Source organism: Lontra canadensis, unplaced genomic scaffold (assembly GCF_010015895.1).
Source record: "Lontra canadensis isolate GAN:19392208 unplaced genomic scaffold, GSC_riverotter_1.0 scaffold76, whole genome shotgun sequence".
In the NCBI taxonomy this organism is placed as follows: Eukaryota; Metazoa; Chordata; class Mammalia; order Carnivora; family Mustelidae; genus Lontra; species Lontra canadensis.
Genome location: NW_022631070.1, coordinates 4,512,024 through 4,526,241, shown reverse-complemented (window position 1 = coordinate 4,526,241; position 14,218 = coordinate 4,512,024). Strand labels below are relative to the sequence as shown.

At 48.1% G+C, this 14,218-nt stretch overlaps 1 protein-coding gene across 1 annotated transcript in view; it reads right to left on the bottom strand.

Moving 5' to 3' along the window:
* The window catches only part of SFMBT2 (Scm like with four mbt domains 2), a 219,976-nt gene that overhangs the window by 79,307 nt on the left and 126,451 nt on the right, over positions 1 to 14,218 (bottom strand). Inside the window, exon 8 of the mRNA XM_032881633.1 lies at positions 1,960 to 2,061. Coding sequence (XP_032737524.1) covers positions 1,960 to 2,061 — 102 coding nt within the window. The remainder of the gene's footprint in view (positions 1 to 1,959; positions 2,062 to 14,218) is intronic.

Below are 14,218 nucleotides of genomic sequence, written 5' to 3'. Positions count from 1 at the left end.
GCGGGACGGAACAGAAAGACGGAGTGTGTGATCTTTGGTAAAAAGGCTAAGAAAAACTAAAATGAAAAAGAAAATGTACCTTAAAAAAAAATCAAGAGGGGCCCCTGGGTGGCTCAGTGGGTTAAGCCTCTGCCTTCGGCTCAGGTCATAATCCCAGAGTCCTGGGATCGAGCCCCGCATCGGGCTCTCTGCTCAGTGGGGAGCCTGCTTCCCCCTCTCTCTGCCTGCCTCTCTGCCTACTTGTGATCTCTGTCTGTCAAATAAATAAATAAATTCTTTAAAAAAAAATCAAGAGAAAATAGCTTCCCTGGCCCCATCCTCAATAAGACCTATTTAGAGAGAAAATTATTTATCGGGAAACCAAACTACTGTTAGTGGAAATCTATCCAACAAGATGAGGATATGTGGGCTGCGCCCAACCGTAAGGGGTGAGCCACATTCTAACACGATCACTTACAACTATTTACAGGCATGGAAGTGTGAGTTCACTGCTGACAGCACTTAGCACATCTGTTCCTCTGTTTCCTTTACTATAGAAACACCAGGCAAAGTGGACACCGTGGTCTCTTAGAATGAGGACCGGGTAATATCCATCCAGGTAAACTGGCATCTGACTTCAGTATATTGGCCACTGCCAGGACAACGGGAAAGCCTGGCCAGGCTTCAGCAAATACAACTCAACAGTTCTGGGAAAATGTGCACCTACCAGAATATGCACTCAAGAACCCCAAAGGTCAATTTAAATAAAAAGGCTTTGAATGCATGGTGTATGACTGTGAGGACATAAATTGCAACCCCAAAACCATCCTGCAAAATGTAAGTCAGTAATTTTCTTGGGCACGCAGTTATTCTGTAAATAGGTTACTGTAAGAGTTACATAAAAGTAATTTATGTTCTAAAGAAAAAATATTTGGAAAAAAGGAAAAAGGCATTTCATGATTCTAACCATTTTCCATACTCTGAAATACATTATCACCACTGTGTTTCTCAATTTTACCGATCATGAATTTAAAAAAGAGCATACAAAATGACTCCCAGACACTCATCACTGTATTAACAAATCCAGTCTTCCTTGGTAAAAGAAATTAAAATGGAATTGACTTCTGGACCGTTAATTAAGTTCTCTTGCAAAAGGCCATTAACTAAAACACACACTGGTAAGAACACTGGGTTTCTCAGTTTCCCCGCCACCTGTTAGAGGACACTTAAGGTGGAACACATACTGTAGGTGTGACTTCCACAGGTGACTTCCGTGAGCTTACCTGCATGGCCGAGGGAGATGAAAATCAAAAAGACCATCAGACCGTCATAAAAATGACTTCACGTGAAAGGTGATTTCACTTCAAATCTGCAAAACGCAGAGGCAGACTCTCCCTTTAGTGAAGGAAAGTCAATGGCAGAAAGGAAGCCGGATGTGGGGACACACACTGGAGACGGGACACGGGCGGGCATTTCCCAGATGCAGGTCAAACACGCCGAGGACGGTCAGCGGAAGAGGACCAAGTTACGACGCCAGCGATGACCACGTGTGACTGCCCGGCCGTTTGTGCTAACGAGAATGGGAACAGATGCACGCGTGGACGTGTCCCTGGCCAACCACAGAAGGTGGCACACACCCGTGGCGGAGTACACTGCTGTAAACTCAGCCGCGCACCTGCCCCTCCTTTCCGGTCACTCAAGGACACGGACAGCAACAGTCCAATCCATATTAACCCCTACCTCTGCTGCAACAGGAGGCACGTGACCAGCCTGGCTCTGCGCGACTGGGGACAAAGGGGGTGATTAGGACAGCGTTTGGCCCGGGGAGAACGCGCTCCAGCCGGTGTGCCATGCCGTTCAGCCCCGATGTGCTGTTCCCTGCACCGTGCCGCAGTCTGCCCCTGTGCCGGCACATTCCATCTGGCCCACTGTGAGCAGATCGGCAGGAGGCAGAGGTGAGGAGCAAGGGAGGGAGCTCACCTTGGTCACTGATGCAGGACAGATATGAAAGGGCTCTCTCAGATTCAGTGTTTCCAGCTTCATCCCGACTGTGAAGAAATGGCTTCGCAGATCAGCATGATCCTGCGGGGAAAAGGACAGAGATGCTGAAAGCTGACGGTATTGCAAATTAACTCGGCGCTGTCTGGACGCTTTCCTTAGACATTTTATTGGGGAACTGAAGTCGGATTGAAATAATTAACCCTCCCCGTTACAAATGTCTCATTATTGCAAGATACTGCGGATTTAATTATTTTCCGCAGGCTCCACTGCTTCTCCGGGGGGAAGAAAACAAGGCTTTGCGACCGTGCTTAAATTCACGCTACGCAAAAAAACCCGCGTGGCCCTCCTTTGATCTTCTTAGGTGCTGCTCTACATGAACCACAGCAGAGTAATGGAGGCAAGCAGTCATCCGAAACACACAGCAGGTGCGCCCTCAGGAAACGTGGCCTCTTGCTCCTGGAGCTACATCACAGGGCTTCGGGGAAACCCTGTGGCTGACACAGCTCGTCCCTGTCTCTTGTGCCCAAGAACGTACAGCTTATCAGTTACTGGAAGTGAGTGGCCAATCTTGGGGATGCGTGCACAGATCGGTCCAACCCAGCCGTGCACACCGTCAGAACCCGACTCCCGCTCAATAAAGATGCACAAAGCCCTGGGTTAATAGGCCTCCGGCAGTTTCATAACCGACTCACAGCAGCCCTCTGTGTGCCCGACAGAGCCTTCCTGCCTTCACAAGAGAACAAATTTCAGTATCCACTTTCCCTATCCGGCCGCAGGTGAGGCTGGCTGGACTCTGGATACCAGGATTCATTTTGCAGAGATGGAGATCATCACGGAACTCACAGCCTGGATAAATGCTGGTGAATAAAATCAACGTATACTTGCAGCCCGTCCCTGAGGGCGTTAACAGCTGCTAAAAAATCCTGCTGTTTCTACACACATCGGTTGGCTGGGAAGTATGTAAGTACGGAGGGATCTACTACTTTCTTTCATCTGCAAATCTAAAGTGGGTTTTTAAATAATTCAATAATGTCATTCTGCACACGCGACTCTGAGGATCGTCACACGGAGTCCTGTGGGGCTGGGATGGCTCCCCTAGCCAGAGCTGGTCGGGGCACAGAAGACCTGCTTACGAAACTCCCCATCCCTCCACTGTGTCACTGGCTTCAGACACCCCCAGAACCACAAGGACCCTGTCTCATGTCGCCACAGTCATCCGCAAAGGGATCAGTAACGTAGTGGGTGCACAATAAATCCTGGGTCTGACTGAAGCGAAGGGTGCCTCCACGTGCGGGGGCGGGGTGAGGTGGGTGACAGCCAAGAAGGGATGTGTTCGGTGTGCAACGACGTATGACAAGAAACTCATGGAGAGAGCTAGCCCATTTTCAACCTTTACGGATTCCTTAAGAACGTAACAGCTAACATTTGACAAAAATCATAAGCACAGGAGGCAAAGCACAAGAAAATATTCTTAAGGGCAAGAGATGATTTTATTGTCTTATACTTAGTACAATGGGTTTTTTAAAGATTTTATTTATTTGAGAAACAGCCAGCTAGCACAAGCAGGATTGGGGGGGGGGCAGGCAGGGGCAGAGGGAGAAGCAAACGTCCCACTGAGCAGGGAGCCCGACACCAGGCTCGATCCCAGGACCCCAAGACCATGACCCGCACCGAACCAAAGGCAGACGCTTCACCGACCGAGCCACCCAGGTGCCACGACAGTGTTGATTTTTACCGGTGGCTGGGAAGCTGGCTTAGGGAAAAAAAAAAAAAAATCAAAGAAACAGTACAGAGAATTAATGCATATTAACACACATCAAGCACAGTGCCAAGGCAGGGCCAGAAACCACAGGGGATGAGACAAAAGCGGTAAACTTGAACCAAAAAGCATGAGCTGACACCTCAATGAAAAGATGGAACGTTACAGTTCCTGTCAGACACCAGCACCCCCAGTATCTCACCAGCAGCAGGAACTGAGGCATATGAATCGGTTACGCAGATAAATACTTTTCCGTTTTTAATTCCCCTTCAGAAAGAAGGAGTTACTCCCAAACCATAATATAAACTTTGCCTGAATACAGTCAACAAGTTGAAGCAGTCATTGTTCTCCTGCCTGACACGACAGAAATGTCCTCAGGTACTAAGGACCCACGTGTAACTCCAGCCCAGCCTTGAGCGACACGGCGGTTAGGGACGCCATCCTCCCACACAGTCGAGAATCTGCACGTAACTTTGGACTTCCCCCAAAGTTACGAGTCTACCACTGACCAGAAAAGCCTTACTGATCCCATAAACAGTCGATTACCGCATATTTTATAAGTAGTCTGAATGACATACCATATTCTTAAAATAAAGTACCCTAGAGACGACGTTAGTAAGAAATTCACAGCGAGAACACATTTCCAGCACTCAACCGTATCGAGCAAAAAAAATCTGCATGTAAATGGAGTTCACATCCACGCGGTTCCAGGGTCCACTGTACGATGAACGGCCCAGATGAAGGCAAGGTTTTCTCAGAAGTTCTGCTTCTCTGTGCAATCAGATGTCCCTCCTCGCCGCCATGCTCCCTCTCATGACTCACACATGCAAGACTAAACACTTCTGAGACGCGGCTCGCCAATCCCAGGAAAGGTGTAGCTTCTGGCCGCCTCTGCCCACGGCACATTCCTTGCAACTTCGATCCCTTACCTGGCTTTGCTTCTTCTGTTTCCACCGTCTGGGGTTCCTGACCACATTCCAGGCTTCTGGTCTACCCACCGTCTTCAGCCCCTCATGATTTCAGCTCTGTGCCCGCTCTCTGCCTGAGATACTTCTGTTCCTGCCTTTGCTCTGAGCGGAGTCAGCCTTCCGAGCAGGGCTGACGCAGGGTGGCCAGACCCTCTCTACAGCCCAGGATCTCAGTTTGACCTTGACCACTGACCTGAAGTCCTTGGCCATCTTCACACCCCTCCTGGATCAATGCTCCAAGCCCTCCCAGATCTCTCCAACACAGATCCCAGTGTTGTGTTGAAACCTCTGCGGCAACAGGAGCCCTCCGCTACTGGACATCCCTTCACAGCTGCCTTATTTCATTCCCAGTTGTCGGGTGGGACCAGGCACTGGCTGCTTCCCTTAGAAATAGAGCCTCAAGGCTTAGAGCAACAATTTGCTCCTCAGATAACCTCCTTCCAGAGCTGCAGCTGGTGTGACAAGCGTTTACCATTAAGGATTTCAGTGTATTTGGCATCAGACTCCATCTCTGGGTAAAGTGGGCATCATTTCGTGCAGAAATCACAGTTTCCTCCCTCCTTCCTAGAGTGGCCCATGTGCTTGTCTGTCGACCACCGAGTGTCTCTATCTCTCTGCTCATCCGTAAAACATACCATTCACGTCAAAATCATACAAAGCCATATATGAGATGAAAATAAAGTACTAATGACATTAATATTTTTTTAAAAATTTAAATGGCGTTGACAGTGTTTTATGTCAGTGACCGTAAAATATTTTTAAGCAACTGAAGGTGGCACCTGGGTGGCTCAGTGGTTCAGCATCTGCCTTCAGCTCAGGTCATGGTCCCAGGGTCCTGGGATCGAGTCCCGTGTCGGGCTGCCTGCTCAGTGGGAGTTTGCTTCTCCCTCTCCCTCTGCCCCCCTACCTAGTCCTGCATGCTCTTTCTCTCTCTCTCAAACACATAAATAAAATCTTTTTTTTTTTTAAAGTATTTTTAAGCAATTTAAGACTAATGCTCAGTGAGCAAAGGTTCACAAAGGAGTCTTCTCATTGTTAATCGCGGCTCAGATTTCCTACATCTTAAACTACTTCTACCAGCTTTCTATTACTTGCAAGCACACGGACCTCCGCCTTGCAGAAATGCGTCTGTTTTTGTTCCAAACCACGTGACAATTTTTCAACCCTATCGTTTAATATACTGAAAAAGGAAGCCAGACATAATGCGAGGTAGCTGCATCCAAACACAGGCATTTCTATTCCGGTCTCGAATAATCCACATCCACGCAGAAGAGCCCCTTAAACGCAAACTCTCCATTCCGAAGACAAGCCCAGCAACTGTGTGACACGGGCCTGCACCCCCGTTCCCACCTCCCCCTTTCTTAAAGTCACTGTTTAATCAGTACATTAAAAAAAAAGGAAAAAAGAAAAAAAGAACAATCCTTCAATGACCACCCATGTCAAAGGCAAGTCAACACAATGAAATGTTTTAAAATCCAGGAGCAAAGACACAAGATGATCGTGAGTTCAATTATGACGGTCCATCCACTGTTCCAATTTTTCTATCCAGAAGGGTATCCACTCAGAGGGCTGGCCAGGGAAACTTCCAGCTGGCCCCTGGAGACCTCAAAACAAACAGGATAGACAGCCCCCATGTTTGGGGCAATACTTCCCAGCCAGGGCTGAACTCTCTCGTTCGTGTTCCCCGGTCATCCTATAAAGACCCCAACATGTATTTACTGGAGTTAGCTAAAGAAACGTCCAAAACGAGATGACTTCTCGATATTCATTCCAATTCCATATTCTATGGTTCAGTCAATAAGCATGCATTAAACACCACCAATGTACCCCCCCACACACACATACACACACAATCAGAGGGGGAAGGAGAAAAACAAAGAAGAGCTATCGAAGATCCAGCCTTAGAAGAAATTCCAGAAGGAACAGGTTTACCGCAGCCTATAAAAATCACTACTGCCACGACGATGGCGACCCGAGGATTTACAGGAGTGAATCTTGATTTGAAACAGGAAAGCACAAGACTTGGAAGGGTAAAGAAAAGATTATGGGAAAGTGGCTTCGTAAATTTAGCTCTGGAGGCTGGGTCTTAAAATACCAGGTTTAGGCATTTAAGTCTGATCAAAAAAGGCAAAGGGAGTCATTGACATTCTTAAAAAATAGAGTTTTTTATGATAATTAAAGAATTCGATGCCAGTAAATTTCCAAATAAAACAGTACATAGACCTTCTGAGCTCTCTCTGTGCATATAAGTACATTCATGTTCGTATACGAGGAAATGTATAGACACTCTCATTGAAAAACAAATTTAATCACCCCCCCAAGATCATTTACTTTGGGCTGCTAATGCAGTCAGAGTAAACGCATTCATTTACGCAAACACAGCTAATCATTCTCGATGTTAAAAAACAGAGTTCCTGGCCCTTGAAGATGATTTGCAAAACTGATTATCTACTGAGAGATAATAGAAAATCCACTCTGGTTTGAACGATGCATTCCTGCCTTTGCAAAGCTCTAGGCCATCATTCACACCTCACAATTACTGGATCAAGAATGATGTTATTCCTGAAATCAGGAGGGATTACTAAATCCTCAGTGCGTTCACAAACACGCCTGTCACACTCAAGAAATACTGTTTATTTAAATGTCCGGGAGTCCAGTTAAATTGCTTATAGAAAACCTTTCATTTAACAAAGACGGGCAATGTCCTTCCCATCTACACCTGTCGCTACACATTTTATTTTTGCCCTGAAGTGGTTTTATATTGATCAGAAGTAAAACGCCATTCATTTTACTGGAGGACTGTCTTACCAGCCTACCTTAATAATCGCTCTTCAGGGAACTTTATTTTTGGTGGAATGACAATGTAAGAGAGATTATGTGTACATCTACTTCTGTTCTCCATCAGCTTTGTTCTTTCCAGAACCCAGGAGCTCCTGCCCTCGCCCGTGACCACTCAGGCACTCTGCACTGAGAATAACTTGCTTTGGCGTGTGATGTCGAGCATAGCATACTGCAAATACCTGTGAGCACTTTCCTGTATTACCATCTTCCCCTCACAGCAGACTATGGGGGAGTGTCCATCCTACAGCAAGGAAACTAAGACACAGAGAGGTTAAGTTATCCAAGCAAGGACACAGAGCTCACCAGAGAAGCCAGATTCAAACCCAAGTGGTCTGACCACATCCATGCTTAGCTTCGGCTTACAGACCAGACTGGGAAGCAAAGGCCATAAAGGATGTTTTATTTACCCATCGTTAATCAGTAAACAAACAAATAAAACTTTCATAGCTGATGGGCTCCTAAAATTTTATTTCAGAGACAGATATTGCCAGATTAAAAGGCAACAGCTATTAATACTGATTATTTACTTAACCTCCAAATTTTTGCTGTTAATTCCTAATACTTTTCCAATGGCGTGTTAAAAAAAAAAGTGTCAGAGAATTGCGACACTAAAAATTACCCCCAGCATGTCCATATATGGTCTTCATCAGAAATCAACAAGTGATTGTGACTGCTTTCGCGTGTTCTTGAAGCCAACAAAGATTTAAGAACCGTGTGCAGCAAAATGACTACCGTGCCTTGTAAGCAGGCTATCCTTCATCGATACCCATCTTCTCACATTATCAACGTTAACCCAGACAGGTTAATCTGATAAACGTGGTTCAGCCAGTCCATGTTCCCGGCTGCAAAGGGCACACGCATCTCAACCCATCAGGAGTATTTTAAATACCACGGGTCACACATTAATGTACACGGAATGAAGAGCAAGCCGGGGATGTAGTCCTGATGCTGAGAAGCTTGACATTTACTTAGAAAATGACCAAGGAGGGATAAATACAAAGTGTCAGGCTGGAAAAGGAAGTGTGGACAAACCATGGTGTCTCTGGCTGTTTGGCTTCCCAGCCCCCACTGATGTCTTACTCTACTTCACCCGAGAGGCAGAGGTCAAGGAGATCGGACGACCTTGGGGCATCCCCCCCGCCCAGTGCAGGGGTCCACACCAGTCATCCACCACTGCCAACATCAGCCCCTGCTGCGGTCCCTGCCTTGGAAGGGACTGCCATGCCTGGAAAAGGTCCCAGCGGCTTCTGGAAGAATCAAACTCAGCTATTGAAGAAACACCAGTGCACAAGGTGGTCTCCCTGGTGGTCATCCGGGAGGAAGCAGCACGCCAAACGTCTCTGGCAGAGTTAGAAAGCTTCAGGGTAAGCAGCGAAGCCCTTTATAAAACAAACAAGCGGCCCTGAGTATTAATCTACAGGAGGAGATGAAGCATAGACCCAGCAGGACACAGGAGAAAGAGGAGACGGGAAAGATGGAACGCTCCACCGTTTTCGGTGCCCCTCGTGGGCCACATTCCTCCTTGAGCCTGACTCATCTCTCTGCATTTACTTTAGGGGCTGGAGGAGCAGCAGGTTATGCCCAGCAGGTTATGTGCTGTGTGGCCATCACCAACTCCTAAAATAGCTGATGCTCCTTCCCACCCTGCCTCACTGGAAAAACACACCTCGCATGATAGAACGGTATAAGAATGGGGCCCCGGGGAGAATGGGTTCAAGCTAATTAACACAATACAATTAAAATGCACTTGGTGAGAATTTCAGTGTGAGAAAAGCAGTGCTGGGGCGCCTGGGTGGCTCAGTGGGTTAAATCTGCCTTCGGCTCAAGTTATGATCCCAGGGTCATGGGATCGAGCCCCGCATTGGGCTCCCTGCTCATCAGGGAGCCTGCTTCCTCCTCTCTCTCTGTGATCTCTGTCTGTCAAATAAATAAATTAAAAAAAAAAAAAAGAAAGAAAAGAAAAGAAAAGCAGTGCTCCTCCCTCCCCCGTGTAGAAACCAGACTCCTAACCCAAGCTCCACCATCAAACGCTACAGAACATTTTCCAGGGGTGGCCATACGAGCCTCGGCCTTTAATTCTTTGCCTTCTCCTTTTTGCTTATGTTGATCTGAAATAAAATGGGCAAAAAAACCAGATAGGCAATTTGCCAAATTGCGCCCCCCCCGGCATTTTTTTAAGCACCAAAACCTTTTTTTTTTTTTTTTTAAGTAGGCTCCACGCTCAGCTTGGAGCCCAGTGGAGGCTCACACTCACCACCCCGAGATCGAGACCTGAGCTGAGATCAAGAGTCAGACGCTTGACTGAGACCCCCAGGCACCCCGAGTTCCCCCATCTCTTACTGTCTCAACAGAGATACTGCACGGTGTACTTCTACTCAGTCCCAGCAAGGCACTTTTTCAGTCCACAGGGTACTCAAACGTTGCACATGCATCGTTTCAAAGGCCTCAATTAATTTACATAATTTCTAAGAATAGGCTTCAGAGAAGTCAGAGGAAGGTTTTAATTAGTATTACATTCAAATTGATATATAATGAACTATATGCTTTAACGCCTTTACTCCTATCAGCATGAGATGTGCTTAAAAAAAAAATCTGGGGTAATTTATCATATTGTTCCTCTTTTTGCTCTACCCAAGATCTAGTGCTCATACGTTCACTAGAAAATTACTCTCATTACCTTAGTTTCATCTAAAAACGGACATGAGGATGCCAGCATTTATTAAATCAATAGCATTATTACGTTTTAATTCCACTGCCCTGAATTAAATTTAGCCAATGAAATATTTATAACGAAAATGTAATAAAAAATCTGTACGCTGAACACTAATCAGCATTTCCATTCTTTACTTACAGCTGTAAATAGTGGTTTTATCTACGAGTCACGCGGTAAATCAAGTTAAAAAATCGTAATGAGAAAATGTAGTGCCATATATACTTCAACCTGAACCACAAGATTTATAACAGGTAACTAGAGGAAGACTTATTTCACAGTAAGTCCAAAAACTGGTACAGCAGGTTTAAAAAAATAAAAACAAAAATGAAGCAGAGCACTGAGAATGCCTTTCATTGATTACCATTTAGCACATAAAAGCATTTGTAAGTGGCAAGAAATTCAGGTTTACTCACAGCAGCACTATGGGAAAAACCACGGCTGATTTCATGTGTGTGGGTAAACGGTGATTACATTCCCGCACTTAGGTCATCCTCTCCCTGATAAAGCCCGGGCATCTCTTCCCGTTTCTATGACAACGCTTGGGGGAGGGGCTGGGACGGGGCAGTCCCGGAGCCCTGGGCCTAGGAAGAGCGTGCTGGCCCCTCTGGTTGGGGAGTCCAAGCTTCATGCCCCAGGGATGGAACGCGGCTGACACACTGTTGGGTGCCCCTTCTGCTGCCAACCCCGATGCAACTCAAAGCTTGTCCCGCAAATTAGGACTACGGCCCGGATAGGTCCCCACTCGGGAGGACACCACCCTTTGGAGACAGAAAGAAAAGCGGGTAATGAGCACAACCCTTCCACAAAGCAGGCTGATTTTGTGCTCCGAGCCTTCTAGACACGGACGAGCGTTCGCTCCTCTGAACGGTGTTCTGACGCAGGTGGGGAAGATCCCGCCACTGGACAGGCCAACGGCCAAGCCGCCTAGCACGGACCTAGTAATGGTTCAAAGTCTCCAGCACCTTCCTCACAACCTTGCTGTCCCGACTGCTACGGTCCACCTGTTCCAAGGGAGGAAAGTATTCACTCGCTGGGCTAAGTCTTCTCCACCTGGCACTGCTGGCCTTTGGGGGCTGATCATTGTTTGCTGGGGGCACTGTCCTCAGCACTACGGGACGGTCCTCTGCCTCTCTGGCCTCCAGCCACGGAGGCACCCACACCCACTGCAGGCTCCCAGGTGTGGCCGCCGAACCACCTCCAGATGCTCCACACGCCCCTGACAGGCAAATCCTCCCCTCCAGAGAGGACCCCTACATGTGTGGGCTCTTCCCTCTTCACTGCCCATGAGCCTCCTTGGTCCCCTGTGCCTCTGTCTCCAACATTTAGCAAACCCGGCAGCTCTCCGCATCTCTTGGGTTTGAGGAGCCCTGCAGACCATCCCTGGAAATCCGGACAGGGCATCTGGGCCATTCTACACTGCAGACCCAGTGTCGCTACTTACCCTCCCCCAGGCCACCACGCTGAACATCCAGCGTATGACATGAGAAGATGCCGCGATGGAAGAGAAAACACACACCATACCCGCACAGATACTCTGTGTATAATACAGTGATGACAAATGACTCAGGGACTTGTTAACCTGCCTGCCTCCCCCTACAGCAGCAAGGGGACTGTTATTTTTGAGTAGTAAACTCTCACTTCAAACCCACAGACGAGTCACTTGGCGGGTACTCATCCCTGAGGCCACCTTAACATGGCCAGGCCAGAAAACCCTACTCGAACTGGCATATGCCGTAAGGAAATCTGTTATGTCCCACAACACGTTGTTCCATTCGAGGCTGCTGGTCAAGGGGGCAAGCATCCATGCCATACACGGCCCGGATTCATTCCGTCCTTCTCCATGCTCTGGGAACCTCCTCCCTCAGTCAGCTCTCCTCGGGGCCTGAAGACGGCTGTGGGGTCCCAGGGTCCTCAGCCAGGTAGGATAACGTGCAGAGGAAGAAGAGAGAGAGGCCCCTCCCCCATGCCTCCTCTGAAAAGCCAGGTCACCTATGCTACAAACCATGCAGCTGGCTTCCTCAAATACTGCTGACCTGGACTGGTCACAGGCTTCTTCCCAAGCCTGCACTCAAGGGAAACGGGGCCCCTCCTACCAGCCCACACCAGGTGCAGAGTACGGGCATTTGAAAGAAATGGGGGCACTTCTTAACTGTGACAATAAATGATCATCCTGCCCTAAAAGCCAACACAACATGGGGCACCTGGGAGGCTCAGTCAGTTAAGCACCTGCCTTCGGCTCAGGTCATGATCTCAAGGTCCTGGGATCGAGACCCCACGTTAGGCTCCCTGCTCAGCGGGGAGACGGCTGCTCCCTCTCTCCCTTCCCCTCCACCTGCTTGTGCTCTCTCCCTCTCTCTCTCTCACTTTCTCACTCTCTCAAATAAATAAAATCTTTTAAAAAAATAAAATAAAAGCCAGCCAAGCCTGTCAGAGGTGACTTAACAAGGAGGGTCACTCGGCAGACCCCAGCTGACCTGATATTCCAATAGGCAAACCCCATACACTCTTCAGATTTATTTTCTCATCCTTCATTGCAATAATACTCACTGGGCTCAGCCTCTAAACACCCGTGTTCACTTCTAAAGAAAAAGAACTCGGCCCTGGGATGCTGATAGGTCTCTGTGTGCATGCTGGGTCCACCATGGGCTCCCGGCACAGGGCAGGACAGGGGATCGACCTTGCTGAGCCTGAAGACTCCCCAAGGGTCCCCGAAGCCCAAGGACACCCACCACGTCGTGCTGTTGTGCAGATAATGTCCCAGCACGTGGAGAGGGCCCGGGACCATTTCTCCCACCTGTGGGGCTCAGTAATCAGAACTCTTATTGGGAACGAGCTCCTGATGGGGGAGCATGACGCCCCCATTCATACTTAGTCTCCCCAGCTTTACCAGCGCTTTTCATCCTGTGCCTCTGTACCGCACCCTGATGGGTCTGAAAGGATGTCTATACATTCTAGAAATACTCCAAAGTGGTGCGACTCACCACACAAGAACAAGGGTTTGTGACACTTCCTGGCCTGGCCTGGCTCCCGTCCTGGCCCCCCACAGGCACACCCGCAGCCTCTCAGAATCATCGGCAACTCAGGAACAACTGAGGTCCAGTGAACGGACCCGCGTGTACAAAATCGCCATTGAGAGGACGAAGGTTTCGGAACTCCTTTGCAGACTGGAGTTAAGTATGCACGCACATATGGAACTTTAGAAAAATCAAGATGCCAGAGGCAAGAATCAGTCCCGCTGGGACCTAGGAATCTTACTGGCAACCCCACACAGGGCATCTTGGTAGATATGAATAAGCTTTAAGCCGAGTCTCTACTATTCTAAACTTATCCTTTCCTCTTTTTTTTTTAAGTTTTTTTTTTTTTATTTGACACAGTCCTTTCCTCTTCCTCAATGTTAAATGCAGCCTTACATATTCATGTAAAAGTTTATCTGATTTGTTTATCCTGGTTCTACGTGGGGCTGGAGACAATACTAGAGGCGGATTTTCATCTTCCCCTTGATTTCATGCCATCAGGAGAGGGTGACTCAGGATGGATGGCCTCCAAGCACATGTCATCCCACCCACGATACACACAAACCCCTCCCACCGCCTTTCTCAAGGCAGGATGAAGCTCAGGGACAGCTGGGGGTTCCCGGCACTGAACCAGAAGTGTGCTGGATGCTCCTTTTCCATCAGCTCATCAACCCCCGAAGGAAAGCATTTAGACACCTCCTTACACTGGTCTCCCTTTTGGAGATACTGCAATTTGCAGGTGCCTGTTTAAAAAAGGCATGTGCAGATTAAAAATCCAATCTAACCAGGGCCTTGGCGGGGCGGCGGGGGGCGGTTCATTTGGTGGAGCGTCCGACTCTTGATTCTGGTTCAGGTCATGATCTCAGGGTCATGAGATCGAGCCCTGTGCTGGGTTCTGCCCTGAACATGGAGCCTGCTGAAGATTCTTTCTCTCGTTCTGCCC